This window comes from Sciurus carolinensis, chromosome X, assembly GCF_902686445.1.
Source record: "Sciurus carolinensis chromosome X, mSciCar1.2, whole genome shotgun sequence".
NCBI classification, from domain to species: Eukaryota; Metazoa; Chordata; class Mammalia; order Rodentia; family Sciuridae; genus Sciurus; species Sciurus carolinensis.
In genome coordinates this window covers 87,516,337-87,535,094 of record NC_062232.1, presented here as the reverse complement: position 1 = coordinate 87,535,094, position 18,758 = coordinate 87,516,337, and the positions used below count along the sequence as shown (strand labels likewise).

Below are 18,758 nucleotides of genomic sequence, written 5' to 3'. Positions count from 1 at the left end.
GGATTTGCTTCAGAAATGAAACAGAATGGGATGATATTACTTGACAGTTGTTTGTAGCTGAAAGCAGGGTTCTGAGGCCTTAGAGTTGCTACGTCATTTCATAGTGGATGGTTGTGAAGAGCTTGAAGATACGAAAACATTTTCTAATCAAATAGAAACAGTGGTTACACTCGTGAATACTGACAGTGGAAGCAAGAGTCAGCATGTCTTAGAAGATTTTTTTCTGACTCATAAAATTTCCTGCTCAGTATTAAGAGAAATTCTTTTTTACTGCTGTTTCAAAGAAAGAACACACATGAGTCTCTGCATACCCCTGAAGGTACATCAAGAATATTTATATAGTTGAAGTTATATATAGGCAGGAAAAATCAGTTTAACTGGAATATTCAGTTTGGATGGGAAGGAAAGAAAGATGAGGAAGTAAGTCAAATTTAACTTTAATTACTATTTCAGTTGGTCATTATTTTCTCAGTAAAGCCAAGATTGTAGCAGAAAAGACCTGAAAGATGTCTCAATGAAACTCACAAATTAGTTCCTTTCTCTATTTTGCATTTCATGATTATGTACTTCACCAAATAAAAGAAAGCAAAATTGGAATAGCTATATTAAATATGAAATGGGACATACGGACACTGAAGTGTTCACAACCAGTCAACTTATCAATAGCTTTGCAAGCTTCCTCTGTCTTCAGCATTTCTTCTTGCCTTCTTTTACTTTCTGGATCATTATTCAAAATCTTGTTTCTCAACCAAGTCAAATGATACACCCGAAGTCTGTTCTTACGGCCTTATGGATAAGAGAAGATATAGTAGTTCAATTTCCATGTAGCCTCTTTTTTCTATCTTAGAAGAATAAAAAACAGTAAAGGTATTTTGCCTTTTTAAACAAATGTTTTCATTAAGGTAACTTTTAACACATTACATTGTATCAGTGTCCCCTTCAGGATTTGGAAATATCATAGCTAAATCTATCTTCATGTCTCAATTCCAACAGATAGTTAAAGTGTCTACTAACTACCTCTAAGCCTGTCTAAGGTGAGATCTAAAACATTTCTCTGGGACAGGTTACAACTGCCACTAAGCAAGCAAAAAAATCATTCATTCATTTGAAATTTCGGTTTTTACAATGTCATGATCCCTCTGGGGTTCAGAGACCTAGTGGTTGTCCCTGGTAATGTGCGTGTATAATAGGGATGTCTGAATATTGACTGTTTAGGTATTTGGGTCCATTAATATAAATCTATTTGCATTCTATTATTCTAGCATGCTTATAAAAGGGTTAGTTTTATTATTTTTAACACAGTTTATCTTTTTTATGTTTATTTTTAAATGATTTTTAATATTTAAAATTTTTTGATTTATACAAAATATTTGTACATATTTATGAAGTACAATGTGACATGTTGATTTATACATACCTCAGGTAGTGATCAACTTGATATAATTAGCATAGCTATCAACTTAATTATATTATTTTTTAATGGCGAGTACATTTAATTCTTCTCTTCAAACTCTTTTGACATATAAAATGCATTATTGATAATTATATTCATTCTGCTGTGCCACAGTACAACAGAATTTATTTCTCTTATCTGATTATACCCATCATCTATTTAAAACCATCAGAGCCTCTGACCAACCTCTCTCCCTTTCCTCCTATTCAATTCAGTCTCTGGTAACCACTACTATACTCTTCACTTCTATGAGATCAATGTTTTAGTTTCTACTTGAGTGAGATCATATCTTTAATATTAGTTTCCTAATTGTAAATTTCAGCAAATTTTTATAATTAATTCAAGAAAATGGGCCATTAAAATTATACATTTATCTCACCAAAAGTGATTTTTTTTCTAGTCATATTAGGGTTTATAAGATTTATTATTATTATTTTTAGTTGTAGATGGACACAATACCTTTATTTTATTTATTTTTATGTGGTGCTGAGGATCAAACCCAGTGCCTTACATGTGCTTGGTAAGCACTCTACCATTGAGTCACAACCCCAGCCCTGGTTTATAAGATTTTTAATCTCAACAATATAATTCATACTTATATGATTAATGTGTTTTAAATAAAGTTTTTAGAGCAGTATTAGGATTCTATTCTTAAATAGTAAATCAAACTATTGAGTATTTTCCTATACTTATAATCTCAGTACTATGCTAAATAAAAATAATACACATTTAAAAGAAGATCAAACATTAAAGAAGGGCATATTTGAGTTAGAGAACACTAGATAAAAGATAAAGAAATCTGTTATCTACATGTGTAGTCTCTAAGGTTCCCAGATAGTCTTAAAAAACTAAATATTGCTTTTGTACCTCAAATAATTATAAATGAATGTTGAGAAAAGTGACTTAAAAAACCATGAGTTCTGAGCATACCTATGAAGTGTTTTCTTCTCTAATTCAAATTAAAGTCAAATTGATCCTATTTAGGAATACACATAATCAGTGTGTGACATGGCAGTTTGCATACTAATATATGTTCTACACACATATTTATATTATAAAATATATGACTCAGATAAATAATTATGATTAGCATGATCTTATTCTGTAATGAAACCTATTTCTTCAACATTTCCTCTTTTTTAACTGTCATTTTTTACCTATAGTAAGAATTAATACTATTGCTTTTTTGATACCAGGTCCTGTTTAGTAATCTTAATCACTATAACACCCATTTACTTGCTGTCTAATAGTCAAAGATTCAGACTTTGACCAAAACTAAGAAATTCAGCCATTGTGTAGGGAAAATATAGGGGTCTTTAAAAGGGAATTCATTCTTGTAACCAACCCTATCTTAGGTCTTGTGATAAGTTGATGCTAGGGACAAACTTTAATACTCAATCATTTGAACGCTTTGTTCTTTGTTGTTTCTAACACATCATAAGAAGGGCATATGTTGGATCCTGATGTGATCAGGTGTGCATGAATGGATGTGAAGTACAGCTGGGAACTTGTAAGAGGCTACTCTGAAAACAACCTGTAATGAAGCAAATAGTGTGGATTTTCTTATCAATAAATTAGGAGCACAGCCATCAAGTAAGTTAGTTTCAATTGTAAATAGAGAAGAAAATACAGGTAGAAGAATCTGGTGTCCCAATTAAAGGTTATATTTAAAGTATTCTCCTATGAACACTTTCACCTGAGAAAGTCTTTAACCCAGTTTGCAGTCTAATTAATCTGCATAATTACTCAGCTAATTTTAGTTCTTAAACAAACCAGAGATGGTAATCAGCAAGTTGAGCGGCTCTACAACTTGAATCTGGCGAAATGGTCGTCGCTTTATAAGTTTAGTAATGTCTGCCTTTCCACTTCTGTCCATCAAATACAGATTAGATCGGGTTCCCAGAAGCAAATTGACTCCTGTTCATCCATAAAAAAAGAAACATACTATATTAAATCATTTTATATTTTATAAATGGATTTATATTACATTTTTTGTTACTCCAGTGTGCTGATCTATGTAAAGGTCACTTTTATCACTTTTAGGTTAATGTTAATCAAATACTGTGTAATACTTACTCTTTACTAACAGATATAAAAATGCATTTAAATACATGAAAAGATAGAAGATAATATTTTCAAGCAAAATTCTATGGGCTCATATTTGGTATGCCACCTTGCAAATAGAATTTCCTTATATCTAAGTACCCTCTAGTAGCATCCCAAATTTTATTAAAATCAATCAATTCTTTTGAAAATTATCATTAAACATTCTTAGTGTAGCATATACAAAGGGTTTAATTCAGTTCATTTCTTATCCCTAACTATAACTAAGGGTTCTAATGCTTTTAAAATCATTATATGTAGATAATTTTTTAAATCGAATGATGCTGTGTTTATGCAGATGTTAAAACTTTTACATTGCTAAATGCCTGTAAAATTGGTTCTTATTTTCATGTATCTAAATTCCTATATTCTCTGTCTTTTATTTCTTGATTGGGCCTATTTTTTCAAATATAAGCACTATTTAAAGAACAAATGAGAGGACTGAAATAGAAGAACTGAAATTAAAACACAAAAGTATTGTGGCAGTTTTTCTCCATAAACCAAGACCTAGGAGAAAATTGGCCAAGTAATTTGCAGGAGAAAAATTCAGTGTCTTCCATTTAGATAATATTTGTGCTCTGAGGGTGTAAGGAGAAAAGACAAATGTTTCTGCCTTCATTTGCTCACACTGTCCTTCTCCAAATCTCAAGTCAATGGCAAGTTTTGAAACTGCATCTTCCTCCCAGAAGGGAGTTAAGAAAGGAGGAGGAAATATTATAAATTTTTACTACAATTTTTATTTTTCAAAATATAAATCACTTGTTATAAAATGAATTAGTAGACATTATTACGTTTTTGGGTATTTGCCACACTGAACTATTAAGTGCCTTCTTGTTATCTGATACACTTAATTAGCCTAACTTTGAGGATAATGTTTTTCAAAGTCAACTAATTATGCTTGGTACCCTGTTCTATTTTTAATTTAAAGCACTATCTCTTATTCAATCATACATTAAGTAAAATCTATCAAACAGAAATCAAAAGTTGACATTTACTATGGATTTTTATACTCCTTGCATTCATTAATTCTGCTTTATTTGTGATTCAACTGGGTTGAAGTAAAATACAGTCTCAGAACCACCCATATGATGATAACTCTCTGGAAACAAAGGATTGTAAAGGTGAAGTTAAGACCTACAAATCCTCAAGAATGTTTGAAAACAAGATCCTGCAAAATCTTTTTTATAAGACCTATTTATCTGTGTTATGGTTTGCATCTGGAATGTCCCTCAAAAGCTCATATATTGAAAGCTTGGTCTCCAGGGCAGCAATATACATGTTGGAAGTGACTGAATGATGAAAGCTCTGACTTCATCAGTGGGCTAACTCATCTGATGGTTTAGTAATTTGAATATGCTACTGGGAGGTGATAGAAACTGTAGGCAGATGGGTCACGATTGGAGGAAGCAGGTTGTTGAGGGCACGATATCTGTCCCTTGCCCCTGTTCTCATTCTGCTTCCTGACTGCTATAATTCGAGAAACTTTTGTCTACCACATCTTTCTGTCATTGTGTTTCTGCCTTGAAGCCAGTCAGTCACGGACTGAAACCTCTAAAAACCAGCCAAAATAAATCTTTCCCCCTGTAATCTGTCAGTATTTTGGTTGCAGCTAGAAAAAGTTGACTAACACAGTATTATATGCTGAACACTACTCTAGATTAGGAATACTAGTTTTAAAATTTCAAATTATTATAATCTAGTCAAATTTTATGTTTTATTTAAATTAATTAAGGTTACAAAAATAGAATAAAAAAGCAGGAGGCATCAATTCAATCATCAAAATTAATTCTTAGCAGATAATTACATTTTTATTTGATTGGTAACAACTCAGAAATAGTAAACAAATGTTTTACATCTATGATTTTCACAGGTTTCCTATATAGATTTTAAAAGATTCTTTTAAATAAAACCAAGTTTTGGGACTCAAACTCACCCCATAAAGAACCACAGAAAATCTCAGAAGTGAATTCCTTTTCATACATGTGAATTAGTGGTTTTTTACATGCAGGAGAGACATAGAGTGGGTTAACATTGACTTCAGAGGGTTGCTTAGGTGATTTCTCAGGTACTTCCACGAATCCAGCATATACTGTTAAGAATTAAGGGACAGATATTAAAAGAGATTACTAATCTATACATCATATGTGCATCAATGTTTCCACAAATAAGAAACAACTAGAAAAGTATATTTTCATTTTTTTTTTGCATTTCAATTTTACTGGAGGTAGCATTTTAGTAGTTCATAATCCATCAGACAAGACAAATAATGATGGTTAAAATACATTGCTAAATATGGATTTATTTTAAGTTATTATGATTATAATGCAAAAAAATCCAATAAGGGACTCAATTTCTCAACTGAATCTCACATTTTATGCACCATAAAGATTCAGTGAGGAACAGATTTTTATTTTATTTTTTAAAAGTTTTTAATAGTCCCTTATACAAAATATTGTGGTTAATTTAGATGCAATCATGCATGTATGGAATATAATTTGTTGTATTTTAGTCCCCAGAACTTCCTCTTTCCCTCCCTCCTCCTTCCTGCTTTTTCCCTTTTATACTCTACTGGCCTTTCTTCTATTTATTTATTTAAATCAGTGCTTTATATACATGCATAAAGATGGAATTCACTGTAGTATATTCATATATTTACACAGCCTAAATTGGTCAATTTCATTCTGCAGTTCCTCCCTTTTCCCATCCTTCCTCCTTCCCTACATATTCCCTTGCTCCACTCCACTGATCTTCCCTCTAATTTCTTAGGATCTCTCCTTTTTTCCTGTTATTTTGGTCTAGCTTCCAAATACAGTGTAATCATTTGACCCTTGACTTTCTGAGCCTGGTATATTTCACTTAACATGATGTTCTCCAGTTTCATCCATGTGACATCAAATGACATAATGTAGATTTTTAAAAAATCATGTATCAATAGGAATTTGGGTCAACTGAATATAAGAATTATTTAATTCCATGAAAATTTGAACAAGTGGTTCAAAATGTATGAACAGGTATCAGAATTGACAGATCATAGTAGACACACTCACAGATGGCACTGGCAAAATCATCAGCAGCCGCTCCCCCAGAACCTTTGGAGGGAGATGAGTGGCTGGCAGGAAAATCCAATTGTATTGATGAGTCTGATATGTCCTTATTGTCATTTTCATCAAATGCTGAGGGTGAACTAACTGAGGCAATGGAATTTGAGGACTCACTTCCACCATCTGGCTCCTAAAATGAAACCAAAAGTTATTTAATTTATTTGGAGGTTATCTGGGAGAAATATTCTAGGGGTTATTTGAAAAAGTTAATGCAAAGATTTTAGTATCTTCATTCTTGTAAAGTGCATACTTACTCAAAAATTCAACAATATCATCAAAATAGAGAGAAGTAACCTATTATTGAGATAATTAATGTTAGAGGAGAAACACAGGGAGAAGTAATTTCCCACCTATACAATTTAGGACCTCAAAATTGTGAAAATATGCCAGGTCCTGTGTTAGGAATCTTATTTCCTTGTCTTCACGAATCTCTTTAACTATCTAACAAGTATATTTATCTTCCATTTATTTATAAGAAACTAAAGTTTAGAGAGGTTTGATAATATTTCATATGTTGTAAACCTAGTAAATAGGGGAACTAGACCTTGAAGAAAAATTTGTTTGATTCTCAAGTGTACATTCAGCTATGTTATGTGAAATAGTTGCTTGAAAAAATATAAAGCACAATATGGTGTATCTTTTTCCATTGCTTTAAGGTATGTTGAGAGAATCAGTAGCATGAAAAACCTACACAGAGAATTTTCAAATGACAGTGAATGATGTAAATTTAACTTAAACAAATTCAGAGACATAAACATATTTTGATGAAAATCTAGCCTGCTTTCAGTAACTAACAGAAGACACTCAAGGATAGAAACCACACAATGTGTCAATTTAGGTGGCATTTCACATCCTGTGGAAAAACATACCAACTGTTTTTAGTAAACCTGTTTATTGATGAACTCTTCTTTGTGTATAGTGATTCTTGGCACAGAGAGAGTTGTGCCACCCTTCGGCAACTGGTTTTTATGACCTTCACAACCACAAAAGCATGTCATAGCAGTATGCCCTTTTTAAATTAAAATAAAAGGAAGACCTATTTACTCTGTAAATTTAAAAAACATTCCTAAAGATAACTAGAGACACCCAGATATACTATAAAACTTATGTTGGGATATCCTGTTTTAATCTTTAATTAAGACAGACACATGGATAGACATGGACAAATGGACATAGGTACTTTTCTACTGATAACTGCTTTCCCATTAGAAACTATTCAGAGAATTTTCTTCCTCCATTTTTTCCTTTTTTCCTTCCTTTATTTATTTTTTCCATAATTTTTATGTGCCTATCATAGACCAGACCCTAAGTTGGACTTTGAATTTGGGTGAATTAGTACAAAACTAACCAAAGATGGAGTGTACATAATTCCTTCCTTTTAATAGTTCATAATATTGAGTGACAGACATCACTAAACAAACAAGTTACAAAGTTATAATTACCAAAATGGAACTATATGCAAAATGCTTACAAGCACAGAAGTAGGTATATCTAATTCTGCCTTGGGAAATCAGAGATGACATTTGAGGTGAATCATAAAGGATGACTAATTCACCAAATTAAGAATCGGTGAGAGGATAATCTTCTAGACAGAGGGAAGAGCTTTCACAGAGAACAATAATTCATGAAAAACAGCATGGCACCTTCAAAACCAGTTTGTGTGGTAGGACAATGTGCTAGGAACGTAGATTTTCAAAATATTTCCTTGTTCTGGAGTTCCACTTGAATTTTCAGGTGTCTAGATGCTGTGCATTTGCCAAGAATTAGTTCAAATACCATGTAATCTAGGAAATCTCTGGGAAAATTCATATTGCTATAGCATCAATGAAGCTACAAGAGTATTTCAAACCTATTTAAACGTCAATTAACATTTTTTTTTGCAGTGCTGGGGATTGAACCCAGGGCCTTGTGCTGGCAAGGCAAGCACTCCTACCAACTGAGCTATATCACCTCAATACAGAATATACTTTTTTTTTTTTTCGAGATGCTAAGGATCGAACCCAGGGCTTTGTGCTTGCAAGGCAAGCACTCTACTGACTGAGCTATCTCCCTAGCCCTCAATTAACATTTTTGAATTATAAAATGACTAAACAGGATATTACTTTAATTAAAATTCTGTGCGTTACTAATTCCTTAAAAGTTTAAACATGCACTTACATATGACAAAGCAATTTCACTCATAGGCATGGAACCCAAAAGAATGAAAAGCAGATACTCAGAGATACTTCTATACCAACCTTCAAAGAAGATTATTCAACATAGCCAGAAAGTGAAAAGAAACCAAATACGATGTGGTATATTCATATGGTGGAATATTATTTTGTAGAGGAATGAAATTCTGATGCATGCTATAAAAAGAACCCTGAAAATATAATGCTAAGTGAAATAAGCCAATGATGAGTGAACTAATATTGTGTTTCAAATTATATAAGGTAGCTAGAGAGACAGTAGAATACAAATTACCAGGATCTAGGGAGAGAGACTGGGATTTAATTGTTCAGAAAAATATATATGTAACAGAATTGGATATTGATGAAGATTGAATAATATTGTGACTGATCTAACTTCCACCAAATTGTACATTTAAAATGGTAAATTCTGTGGTATGTGTTTTACAATAAAAATAATCTTTCCAGAAAAAAAATTGTATGTTTTAACAGATACTACTTTGAATATGTGATCTGAATAAACGAGGCAAACAAATAAAAGGCATATGTCCCCAGAAGTAAATAGAAGCCTCCAATTTAGAAGTAGGAAAGACACCCACATACCTATAATTTAAAAATGTTTAAGGCTTTGGGGTTGAATATTAAACTGTATTTGGAATATTGGAATGTCACGTATCACATTCAGAAAATATCCTCAAAATGAAAGAAGTTTCTCTTTTTCAAATGGTGCATTACCTCCTGTTGATGTTCAAAGTCCTGGAATACAGGTCTCTCCAATCCTAGATCATCTGTCTCTGAACAATGTTCTCCACTAAGTCCAAATGCTCCGTTATCATCATTGGCTCCACCGACTCCTTTACTTCCATCACCCCTGCTACCTCTTCCACTACCTATGTTGGTTCCATGTCCTTCCTGGTCTCCAGTGGCTGCATTGTCCCCACTGGTTGCACTTCTTCCATGGCTTTTCCTAGCTCTATGGTTGCCATAGCCTCTGCTGGTTCCTTCTTTTCCATCACTTCCATCACCACCTTCTTGCTTGCAGCTTCCATCTCTGCCATAGCTTGTCCTGATAACAAGGACAAATTAGTGAAAGAAGGCCACCAAATAAAAACACAGTTGAGAGTGAACAAATGAAATAAAATTAGAATTTGTCTTATACATATCTACCATGTCCAGGCATGTTTTAGCTTTATGTTAATGATATTAGTATGATACAGACAAAAGTAAAAATGCCTGTGTCCTGTGAATCTTAAATATTGAATTAACATCATAGCCACTGTCATTGGGTTAGCTACGTGTGGATAGTAGAGGAAAAAGAATTTTCATTCTTTATTAGGTACATGTGTTAGGTTAGAAGAATAAACATGTGTTTTTCTTAAATAATATAGTGTTTCATGCATTAGAAGCTTCAGAGATACATGATTGATCAATCCTGATCTGTATCAACCAGAATATATTTGAATAATTTTTCTTGCAATATATCAACTTTATATTAATTTAAACATATTATTTGATTTTCTAACAAATATAAAGGCTGCTTAGCTATAGAATCCCATGGGTAAACTGCTCCCATCAGGAAGTTCAGTAATATAAACCTACTATCTTCTAGAACTGAGATAGTCACTTAATTATTTTGTAAAATCACCATTCTTAAGAAAATATTGCAATGCTCTTTTTCTGCATAAGGGACAACATTAAATATATGTATCTGGAGTGATTCTAAAAGTAAAGTTATGTGACAATGGAATTCTTGGTAGATTTTTCAATTGAAAAAAATCAAAAGATCTCTTGGTAATTTCCCCACTAATTAACCAGAAAAAAAGATCATGTTAGTTTTGTTATATAGATGACACTAGATGACACTATATATGCACTTCTCAGCTGTTTGAGAAATGCATAGCTGTGTTTGCAAATACTGGAAGCATAATTCATTTCCCCCACTTCTCATGCCCATTTTGGTTTTACAGGGTAGAAAGATTCAGTGGCATTAAATTTTTCCATATTTTTATTGGTGCATTATATCACACATAATAGTGGAATTCATTGTTTCAGTGGCATTAATTTGAACAGAAACAAACAATACCAATTATAAATTAACTAATAAATACCTGAGTGTTAATAAAAATAATATGCAAATAATGAGAAATTAAGCATTTTGTATGAAAACAATTTAAAATGTATTGCTGAAGATCAAACCATGTACCAATATGTAAATAAAATTAACTCATCCTTTTGATAATACATCTTGAAAGTGAACAAAAGATGCAAATAGTTCTGAAGTTATAAAACTTGGACAGTGTAAGTAATCTAGAAAAACCAACCTTGACCAATTAGGAGCATCATCATGATTATCATCTATGCCATCACCAGACTCATCATTGTGGTCATCATCATCATGGTTTTCACAGACACCATTTGCCTGATCAATCTGGTTATCCAAGTCATCATTGCCATTGGCATGGTCATAGGTGTCTTCATAAACATCGTTAGAATCCTCATCATTGCCATCAGTATCAGCACCAGCATCATAGAGTTCAACATAATCACCATCCTCTTCAGGTGGCTGAATGACAGGTGCAGGAGTTAACCAATCATTCCGGAAGATTTCAGAGAGTGCATTATAGCCTACCCATTCATTTGTCAAGTACACAGGGGGTGATATTTTTCCTACTTTAAATCCATCTGGAACCTGTGTACACAAGAAAGGTTAATGTAGTCTCTAGTAGCCTCTCATTTTGTTTTAGATTGTGAAGTTTCCATGCTAACAACAGTTTAAAATATATTCCCTCAATTGAAACAAAGATGTTCGCTCACTACATATAGTCAAGATTTTAGTGAAGATAAGATGCTAAGACCCAAACATCAGACTGTGATTACTAGTGAACTTTCCAGATCACACACAGCAAGATTTACTCACTTTGTTTTTTGTATTACTCCTATTTGTCTGCTGAGGAGTAGACATTTACTTTCGATGCTGGAGAGCAGAACAGGTGACTTGATGCTTTATGGATACATTTTTCCTTTTTGTTTTAATCTCCTGACTTTGGGATTAATGCATCTTGAAGTCAGGTTAATTTCCCAGCTTTGACTTTACATGTCTTAGGTTATCTCAAATTATTTCAAACACTTTTTCAAAAGCAAATTAAATATAAATTCACCTCTTATGTGTAGTAAGTGTCATATAGTAAATTTTGGTATAGATATGTGTATGCTAGAGTTGGGGAAATTATAAAAATAAAATGATCTGTAAGCTTACTGCAAAAAGTGTTAAAAGTCTTTAATTTATGCAATCAGAGAATACTTTATTTGCTACTAAGTATTTTATTTTTTATGTTGTACCATTACCCAAGGAGTGCTACTAAACAAAATTTAGACATCTAATCCCTACCCTTTCCTTTGAGATCTACAAATATTTGCTTATTACTCCTCTCTCTCCAATATTTTGTGACAGAAGAAAAGTGAAATGAAATAGTATCTGATAAATTAAGCGTTTTTCATTTAATTTTTAACTTCTAAATTTTGCATTCTGGATGTTCACATAGTAAAGGGAATTATTTTCAAAATAAGACAAAATTAAACTCTTTAACCTTTCCCTCCTTAAGGGAATATGATAAAATGTATATCAAAACAAATTGGAAATTAAGAACAGATATAAACATATTAAGATGGACACCTACATGGACATCAATCAGCAGCTTCTGATCAATAGTAGAATAAGGTGGTGATGACTGGGACCTCCTTCCAGTCACAGGACTCTCCTCCTCAGAAGATGATTCTAAGGAATGCCAAAAACATGTCAGTAATAGTGGTGATATACTGATTGCCTTCATTTCTTCATTTGTTGGTGTATGAGTTCAAGTCCATGTTTTTCTTGTAGCCAGGGTCCTAAGATAGATTTATTTATTTATTTGGGTACTGGGGATTGACCCTACGGGTACTTAACCACTGAACCACATCCCCCAGCCCTTTTAAAATATTTATTTAGAGACCCTTCTTGCTATGTTGCTGAGACTGGTTTTGAACTTGTGATTCTTATGCTTCAACCTCCCGAGCTCTATTTTCAGAGGTAGTAGCAGGTTCAAATATTGCTTCATCTGTAGGCCTATATGACATTGTTGTTTTCAATATTTAATGTATACTTTCTAAATATTTACCCCTATACATATAAGGTTTCTCTCTATCTATGTAAGAATGGTGACCAGGTTGATATATTTTTAAAAGAAGAATGTATCAAGAATAGAAAGGGCTGAGGTTACCACCGGCCTCACGTACTCATCTAGTAGAAATAGAGACCAACAGTGTATAAGAAGATGATAGATTAGCCAAAACTCTCAGGAGTTGATTCTGCAATCTTAAGCTCCTCCAATTTTCACCCAGAGATATATCTTCAAATATTTCAATAAAGTTGAAGAGTTAACTACTGAAAAGAGACAAAACTTCACCCTTTCTCTAAAGCTGGCAACTTTCTATATGAGTACTGTGTAGTAGAACTTTCTGCAGTGATAGAAATGTTCTGTAACTTCACTGTAACAGTACAGTAGCCACTGGTCACACATGAATATTGAATACTTCAAATGTGATCAGTATGCCTGAGAAGTGAACTTTTTTTTTCTGGCTATTCCTAAGACAGTTATTTATTTATTTTTTAATTTAAATCATCTAATTGTTAGAGAGGATTTCCCCAGAGTGAGAAATGCTTATCCTCCCTTTGCTAGGAAAGCTGTGGCTTGCTGAGTACCAGGAGGCAAGAATTTTTTTTGATTTATTTTTATTGTAAACAAATGGGATTCATGTTGTTTCTGTTTGTACATGGAGTAATGGAATACCATTTGTATAATCATTCATTTACATAGGGTAAGAGAAGTGAACTTTTAAAGTTTAATTTTCAGTTTTCATTTTAATTGCCACAAGTGGTTAGTTGCTATCACATTGGACAGCTCAACTCCATAGGATATTTCCATTTAAATGCAAATTTATACATGTTTAGAGTCTAGCTTTTGATATTAAGTTTAAAATCTAGTAAGAATATTTCATAGGCTCCAAAATCAGTAGGTCTGGGTGAGCATTCTCAGAAAAAAGCTTCCCTAAGGGAACAATTAGGTCACTGCTTATTGTTTTTGTGTGCTAGAAATTAAAGATAAAGACAAACACCACTGCCTCTCTTTTATTTACAGTCTTAGTATCTATAGACAAAGTGTAGCCACTACAACTCTAAAAGGCACACATTTGTAAACATTGCTGTCTTTTGAGAACATTATAACAAACACAACCTAAAATATGGGTCCTTATTTTCTGGCATTGTTGTAATTTTCCCATTTATTATTTTTCTACGGAAGACTATTGTTTCAAGTCTTTTGGTTTGGGAGTAAACTAAATAAGAAGTTTGGGAAAGTGTCTTGTGATTTTGAGGCAAACCTGTAATAAGGTAATTTCCTCCGTGATGAAACCTGTAATTTCATGGAAATCTCAAATGGCCTATGAAGTAAATAGAATAATAAAACACAATTTTAGAACTGAAAAGAAGATTAGCTATTATCTGCATAGAAGCTATTCTCTTCTCCCTCCTAGCAATGTTCATGACTCTTTTAGTGCCTAATCCAACATTTATTTCAAAGAGGCAACATAAATAGACCTTAAATTTTCAGTTGTTTGTCCATTAGTAGTGAAGTTAGCCCTAGTTGAACCAGAAAAAAAAGGATCCCTGGAAAAAATTCCTAAAATCACTCCTCACTCAGGCTTATGATACTTATCAGAATATAGTATTTCTTTGCAAGAAGTCACAATCCTTTAAAAGAATTCTGGCACTATATGTCTCTTAAGTGAAGAATGTGGTTTTTATGTTCAGATCTTTGAACATTTGGTTTTCTATATTATTTTGCATATTAACATTTTACTAAAATCTGTATGCAACATTTTAAAAGATGACTTGGGGACTTGTTCAGGCATTTTCCCCTTGCTTAACTTACCTGAATTGTTTAAAAATTTGTAATGCCAGATTTTACGGTTCAAGGCACATCTTTGGTTTTGTTTATAATATGCCACAAATCTATAATTCATTTAAACTTTCTCAAAAGCACATCTTAAAATAAAATTCTTGTTTTACATTCATATCACAATTTGTGAAGTTGTTTTTGTGATTTGATTAATTTTTCATGATTCTGAATGAAAATCATTAGTTTGTAATATTTAGAAATATTTATGTATATCACATTTTGAGGAGGTGAAATAACAAGCTGACAAAACACACTCTCACCACTATTCCAACCAGTATTTTCAAGGTTGTCTATAAATTTTAGCTTGGTGATTCATGTCTCAAGTTCAATTTCCATAATTTTGACACTTGATATAATAACTAAATTTGAATCAACTACCTCCTCATAAATATTCCTAACTACTACTTAACTGCTAACAGACACTTCAGAAAAATAATTTTCTACTTTTCAAAGGTCATCACTGACCACCCAATGGCCAAATCCAAAGGCCTACTCCTACTTGGCTTCCCTGACATTTTTTATTCACTCTTTAATGAATTCTTTTCTCTTAACTTCTGAAATATAAATTGTTAACCATTAACTTAGTGTTTTGACTGTTGACACTTTGCGTTTTGAATCACCTGATGCTTCTGGGAAAATCTGAAGATTCTGCAAACTCCTTTGATTGATGTCAATGGGCTTCTGAGCTTCTTCCAAAAGTGATGGCAGAGGAACACTAAAGAAAAGATGGGAAAGCATGTGCCATGTGCTAATCATAGGGGAATGTACAATTTCTCATAAAGACAAACAAAAGAGTTTTTCTTAAATATATAATATATATATATATATATATATGTCATACTGAAAAGAAAGGGAGTTTATGTTTTCCAACTTCCAATTTCTCCCAAACCTGTTACTTTATCTAGAACAGAGAAATGATTTCCAAAACATAGAAATAAAACACATTTCACATATCATATTTATTTCTTAACATTTCTATGAACTTTCTTTAAGGTAGTATTCAGGCATTATTACCTGGGAAACACAGTGATAAACTTAATCTTAGAATGTATATGTGTATTTTTTTGGGGGGGGGTACTGGGGATTAAACTCAGAGGCACTTGACCACTGAGCCACAACCCAGCCCTATTTTGTATTTTATTTAGAGACAGGGTCTCACTGAATTGCTTAGGGCCTTGCTTTTGCTGAGGCTGGCTTTGAACTCTTGATCCTCCTGCCTTATCCTCCAGAGCCCCTGAGATTACAGGTGTGCGCTATTTTAACATGACGAATCTATTAAGTTATTATTATGCCAAATATTCTACTATTATTTCTTGATTTTAAATGTTTAGAGTTCATATTTAATGCACTATTCCTGATTTGGTAGATGGAAAGAGAGGGCACTTTAGTTCTTGCTATTCGAATTCAAAGACCCTGCTAAATATTCCAAACACTTTGGCCTTTCTATATGGGAAAGATATATATAAATATATATATATATATCTACATATCTATATATTATATATAATATATATGTATCCATACATAAAAATAATCTTTGAAAATTACTGAAGATCGCCAGTATTATAAAGATCAAAAAATAGTGACTGGTGTCAATGTCACATATGATATCTTATTGATAAAATATTGAGTTTTAGATCTAGTTTTGACTCTAAGTCATTTACAGACTTGCCCATTCTGTGGCATGAGCTTTTGTAGATGGGGGTAAGTTGTGTATATGTGTGTGTGTGTGTGTGTGTGTGTGTGTGTGTATCATGTAGTACATGCCAGAAAACTCACTTAAAATTTCAAGTCATTTTGTTGCCAATTACTAATTTGAACACTGTCAAATGATTCAAATAATTGTTTTATTAATATTGTGGATCTTGGGTAGCTAAATGACATGGGGACTGGATTATGACCAAATGTGAGAGTTCTAGTTTTTGGATCATTTTAGTTGAGCTTTTAATTGGGACAATCATGAGAGTGCTGGTGAGGTTGTCATTGATATTTTAGTTTTTATTTCACATAGGACTTAATGTCAAAGAAACAAAGTTTACCTTTCCATGCAATAATCATGAATAACTTGAATACAGATCAGACACATACCTTGAAGTGAACTTGACACGGTGCGTACGTTCCTGGTTATGAAGCACAGAAGCAGGCATCTCTTGGACCTTGAAGATACATTGTGATACTAGGTAAAATTCTCAATCATAAATTATTTTGAGTTATTAATTTAAATAAATATGCCATTCTTCATATATGTTTGTTCATAAAAATCTGACTTACAAAATATGATTTTTATAAATACGCTCTTTTTTAATAGTTACTTATACTATATAATTGGAACTGCTTAACTCTAATTTCTTTCTTTCTTTCTTTCTTTCTTTCTTTCTTTCTTTCTTTGGGAAGGGTACTGGGGATTGAACCCTGTGTTGCTTAACCACTGAATCACATCCCCAGACCTTTTGTATATTTTATATATACAGGGTCTCACTGAGTTGCTTATCCTTGTTATGTTGGTGAGGCTGGCTTTGAACTCGAGATCCTCCTGTCTCAGCCTCCACAGCTGCTGGCATTACAGGCATGTGCCACCACCCAGCTTTATCTGTGATTTCTGATGTTTCTTTTGAATTTTAGTATACAAACAGATTCTTGAGAGCATATTATCAAAACCGCTCATTTTATTGTTAGGGAATCTGTAACTCAAAGAAGGAAAATGACTTTTCTAAGAATATTACATCCAGTCAAAGAAATAAATAAAATCAGAATGCAGGCCTCCTAACTCTTAATTTAGTATTTTTTTCCATGTTATTACCGTACTTTTTATATCAACTCCACAGTTCTCACTCAAAATTTAAGAATTTAAATTTGAATTTCTTACTCACACATTTAAGCTAATCCTAGATTTTCAAATATTGTCATACATACATGCACATCATTAAAATCTCCCAAGAAAATTGTTCCACTTTAAAAGTCTTTTTTAAAATTTTATAGTTTGACTGTACTATCATAATCAGTATTCCAAATACTTTTACCTCTAAATAAATTTGGATTTTACTACTCATAAACCTATCCAATATAGCAAAACATTCAAGAAAGGGCATATATAATGAGCCAGTTTTCATGACATCAATGAGGTAAATTTACTTTCTGCCAATATTTGTAGAGAGGGCCATGAAATTTTGCCTTACCTCATTCAGTTTTATATACCTAAGTTTCTACTCACAATAGTTTGTAGCTACTCAAAATATAGATCATTCTGTCATGCAATGAGATCATCACACAAAATTCTTTAGAAAGGCAATTTCAACATTTTACACTTTTTAAAAAAATCTAGCATTTTCATGCTAATATAATCACTCTATATTTTCTAGAAACTGTACTAGCTTTAGTATGCTATTTTTCATCGTGAAGTGACTTTTCAAGGCTGTTTTTACACTCCAGCAGACAGATTGATGAGAAATGAAAAATCTTATCAATCTTCCACGTGTTTCACTAATGAGTGTTTCCAAATATAACCAGATGTTTGGCAGTATGCAGTTTAAATGTCTACCTGACAAACTATTTATACCTTCAATACAGATAGCTGGCATCATATTGTTTTGGTTTTTGAAGGTGATCTCAGGAAGTTTATTCTATTGCATTTTATGCATATATGTATGTATATATTTGAGACAGAGTAATGCTGTGTTGTCCAGGCTGCTCTTGAACTCCTGGACTCAAGTGATCCTCCCACCTCAGCCTCCCGAGTAGCTGAGACTACAGGCATGCTCCACTTAAGAAGTTTATTGACACTAGTAAACCAGAGGCCAAAATCACTCAAAATGGATACTGGTCCAAAGAAACAAACACAAGGCCCGATATGAGCTGTCTATGTTTAGTCTAATAAATGGAGAAGGAAAATGATTAGTAAGAATAGCATTTAATATATTCCCAACTAAATGCAGCCCATTAG

General features: G+C 32.7%; 1 protein-coding gene and 1 long non-coding RNA gene across 12 annotated transcripts in view; one reads left to right on the top strand and one right to left on the bottom strand.

Annotated features, from left to right (window-relative positions):
* LOC124971982 (uncharacterized) overlaps positions 1-18,758 on the top strand; it is a 192,954-nt gene that overhangs the window by 58,220 nt on the left and 115,976 nt on the right. For 10 of the 11 annotated variants that reach the window (XR_007106413.1, XR_007106414.1, XR_007106417.1 and 7 more), the window contains one exon: positions 16,894-16,998. The exons of the other annotated variant lie outside the window; for it this stretch is intronic. This is a non-coding gene — a long non-coding RNA (uncharacterized LOC124971982). The remainder of the gene's footprint in view (positions 1-16,893; positions 16,999-18,758) is intronic. 11 annotated transcript variants of the gene reach the window in all.
* The window catches only part of Nrk (Nik related kinase), a 126,288-nt gene that overhangs the window by 16,767 nt on the left and 90,763 nt on the right, over positions 1-18,758 (bottom strand). Inside the window, exons 15-23 of the mRNA XM_047536046.1 lie at positions 16,907-16,974; positions 15,439-15,533; positions 12,503-12,600; positions 11,147-11,514; positions 9,561-9,891; positions 6,604-6,787; positions 5,490-5,645; positions 3,227-3,370; positions 628-786 (exon numbers count right to left, since the gene is read on the bottom strand). Of these exons, the coding sequence (XP_047392002.1) occupies positions 628-786; positions 3,227-3,370; positions 5,490-5,645; positions 6,604-6,787; positions 9,561-9,891; positions 11,147-11,514; positions 12,503-12,600; positions 15,439-15,533; positions 16,907-16,974 (1,603 nt within the window). The remainder of the gene's footprint in view (positions 1-627; positions 787-3,226; positions 3,371-5,489; positions 5,646-6,603; positions 6,788-9,560; positions 9,892-11,146; positions 11,515-12,502; positions 12,601-15,438; positions 15,534-16,906; positions 16,975-18,758) is intronic.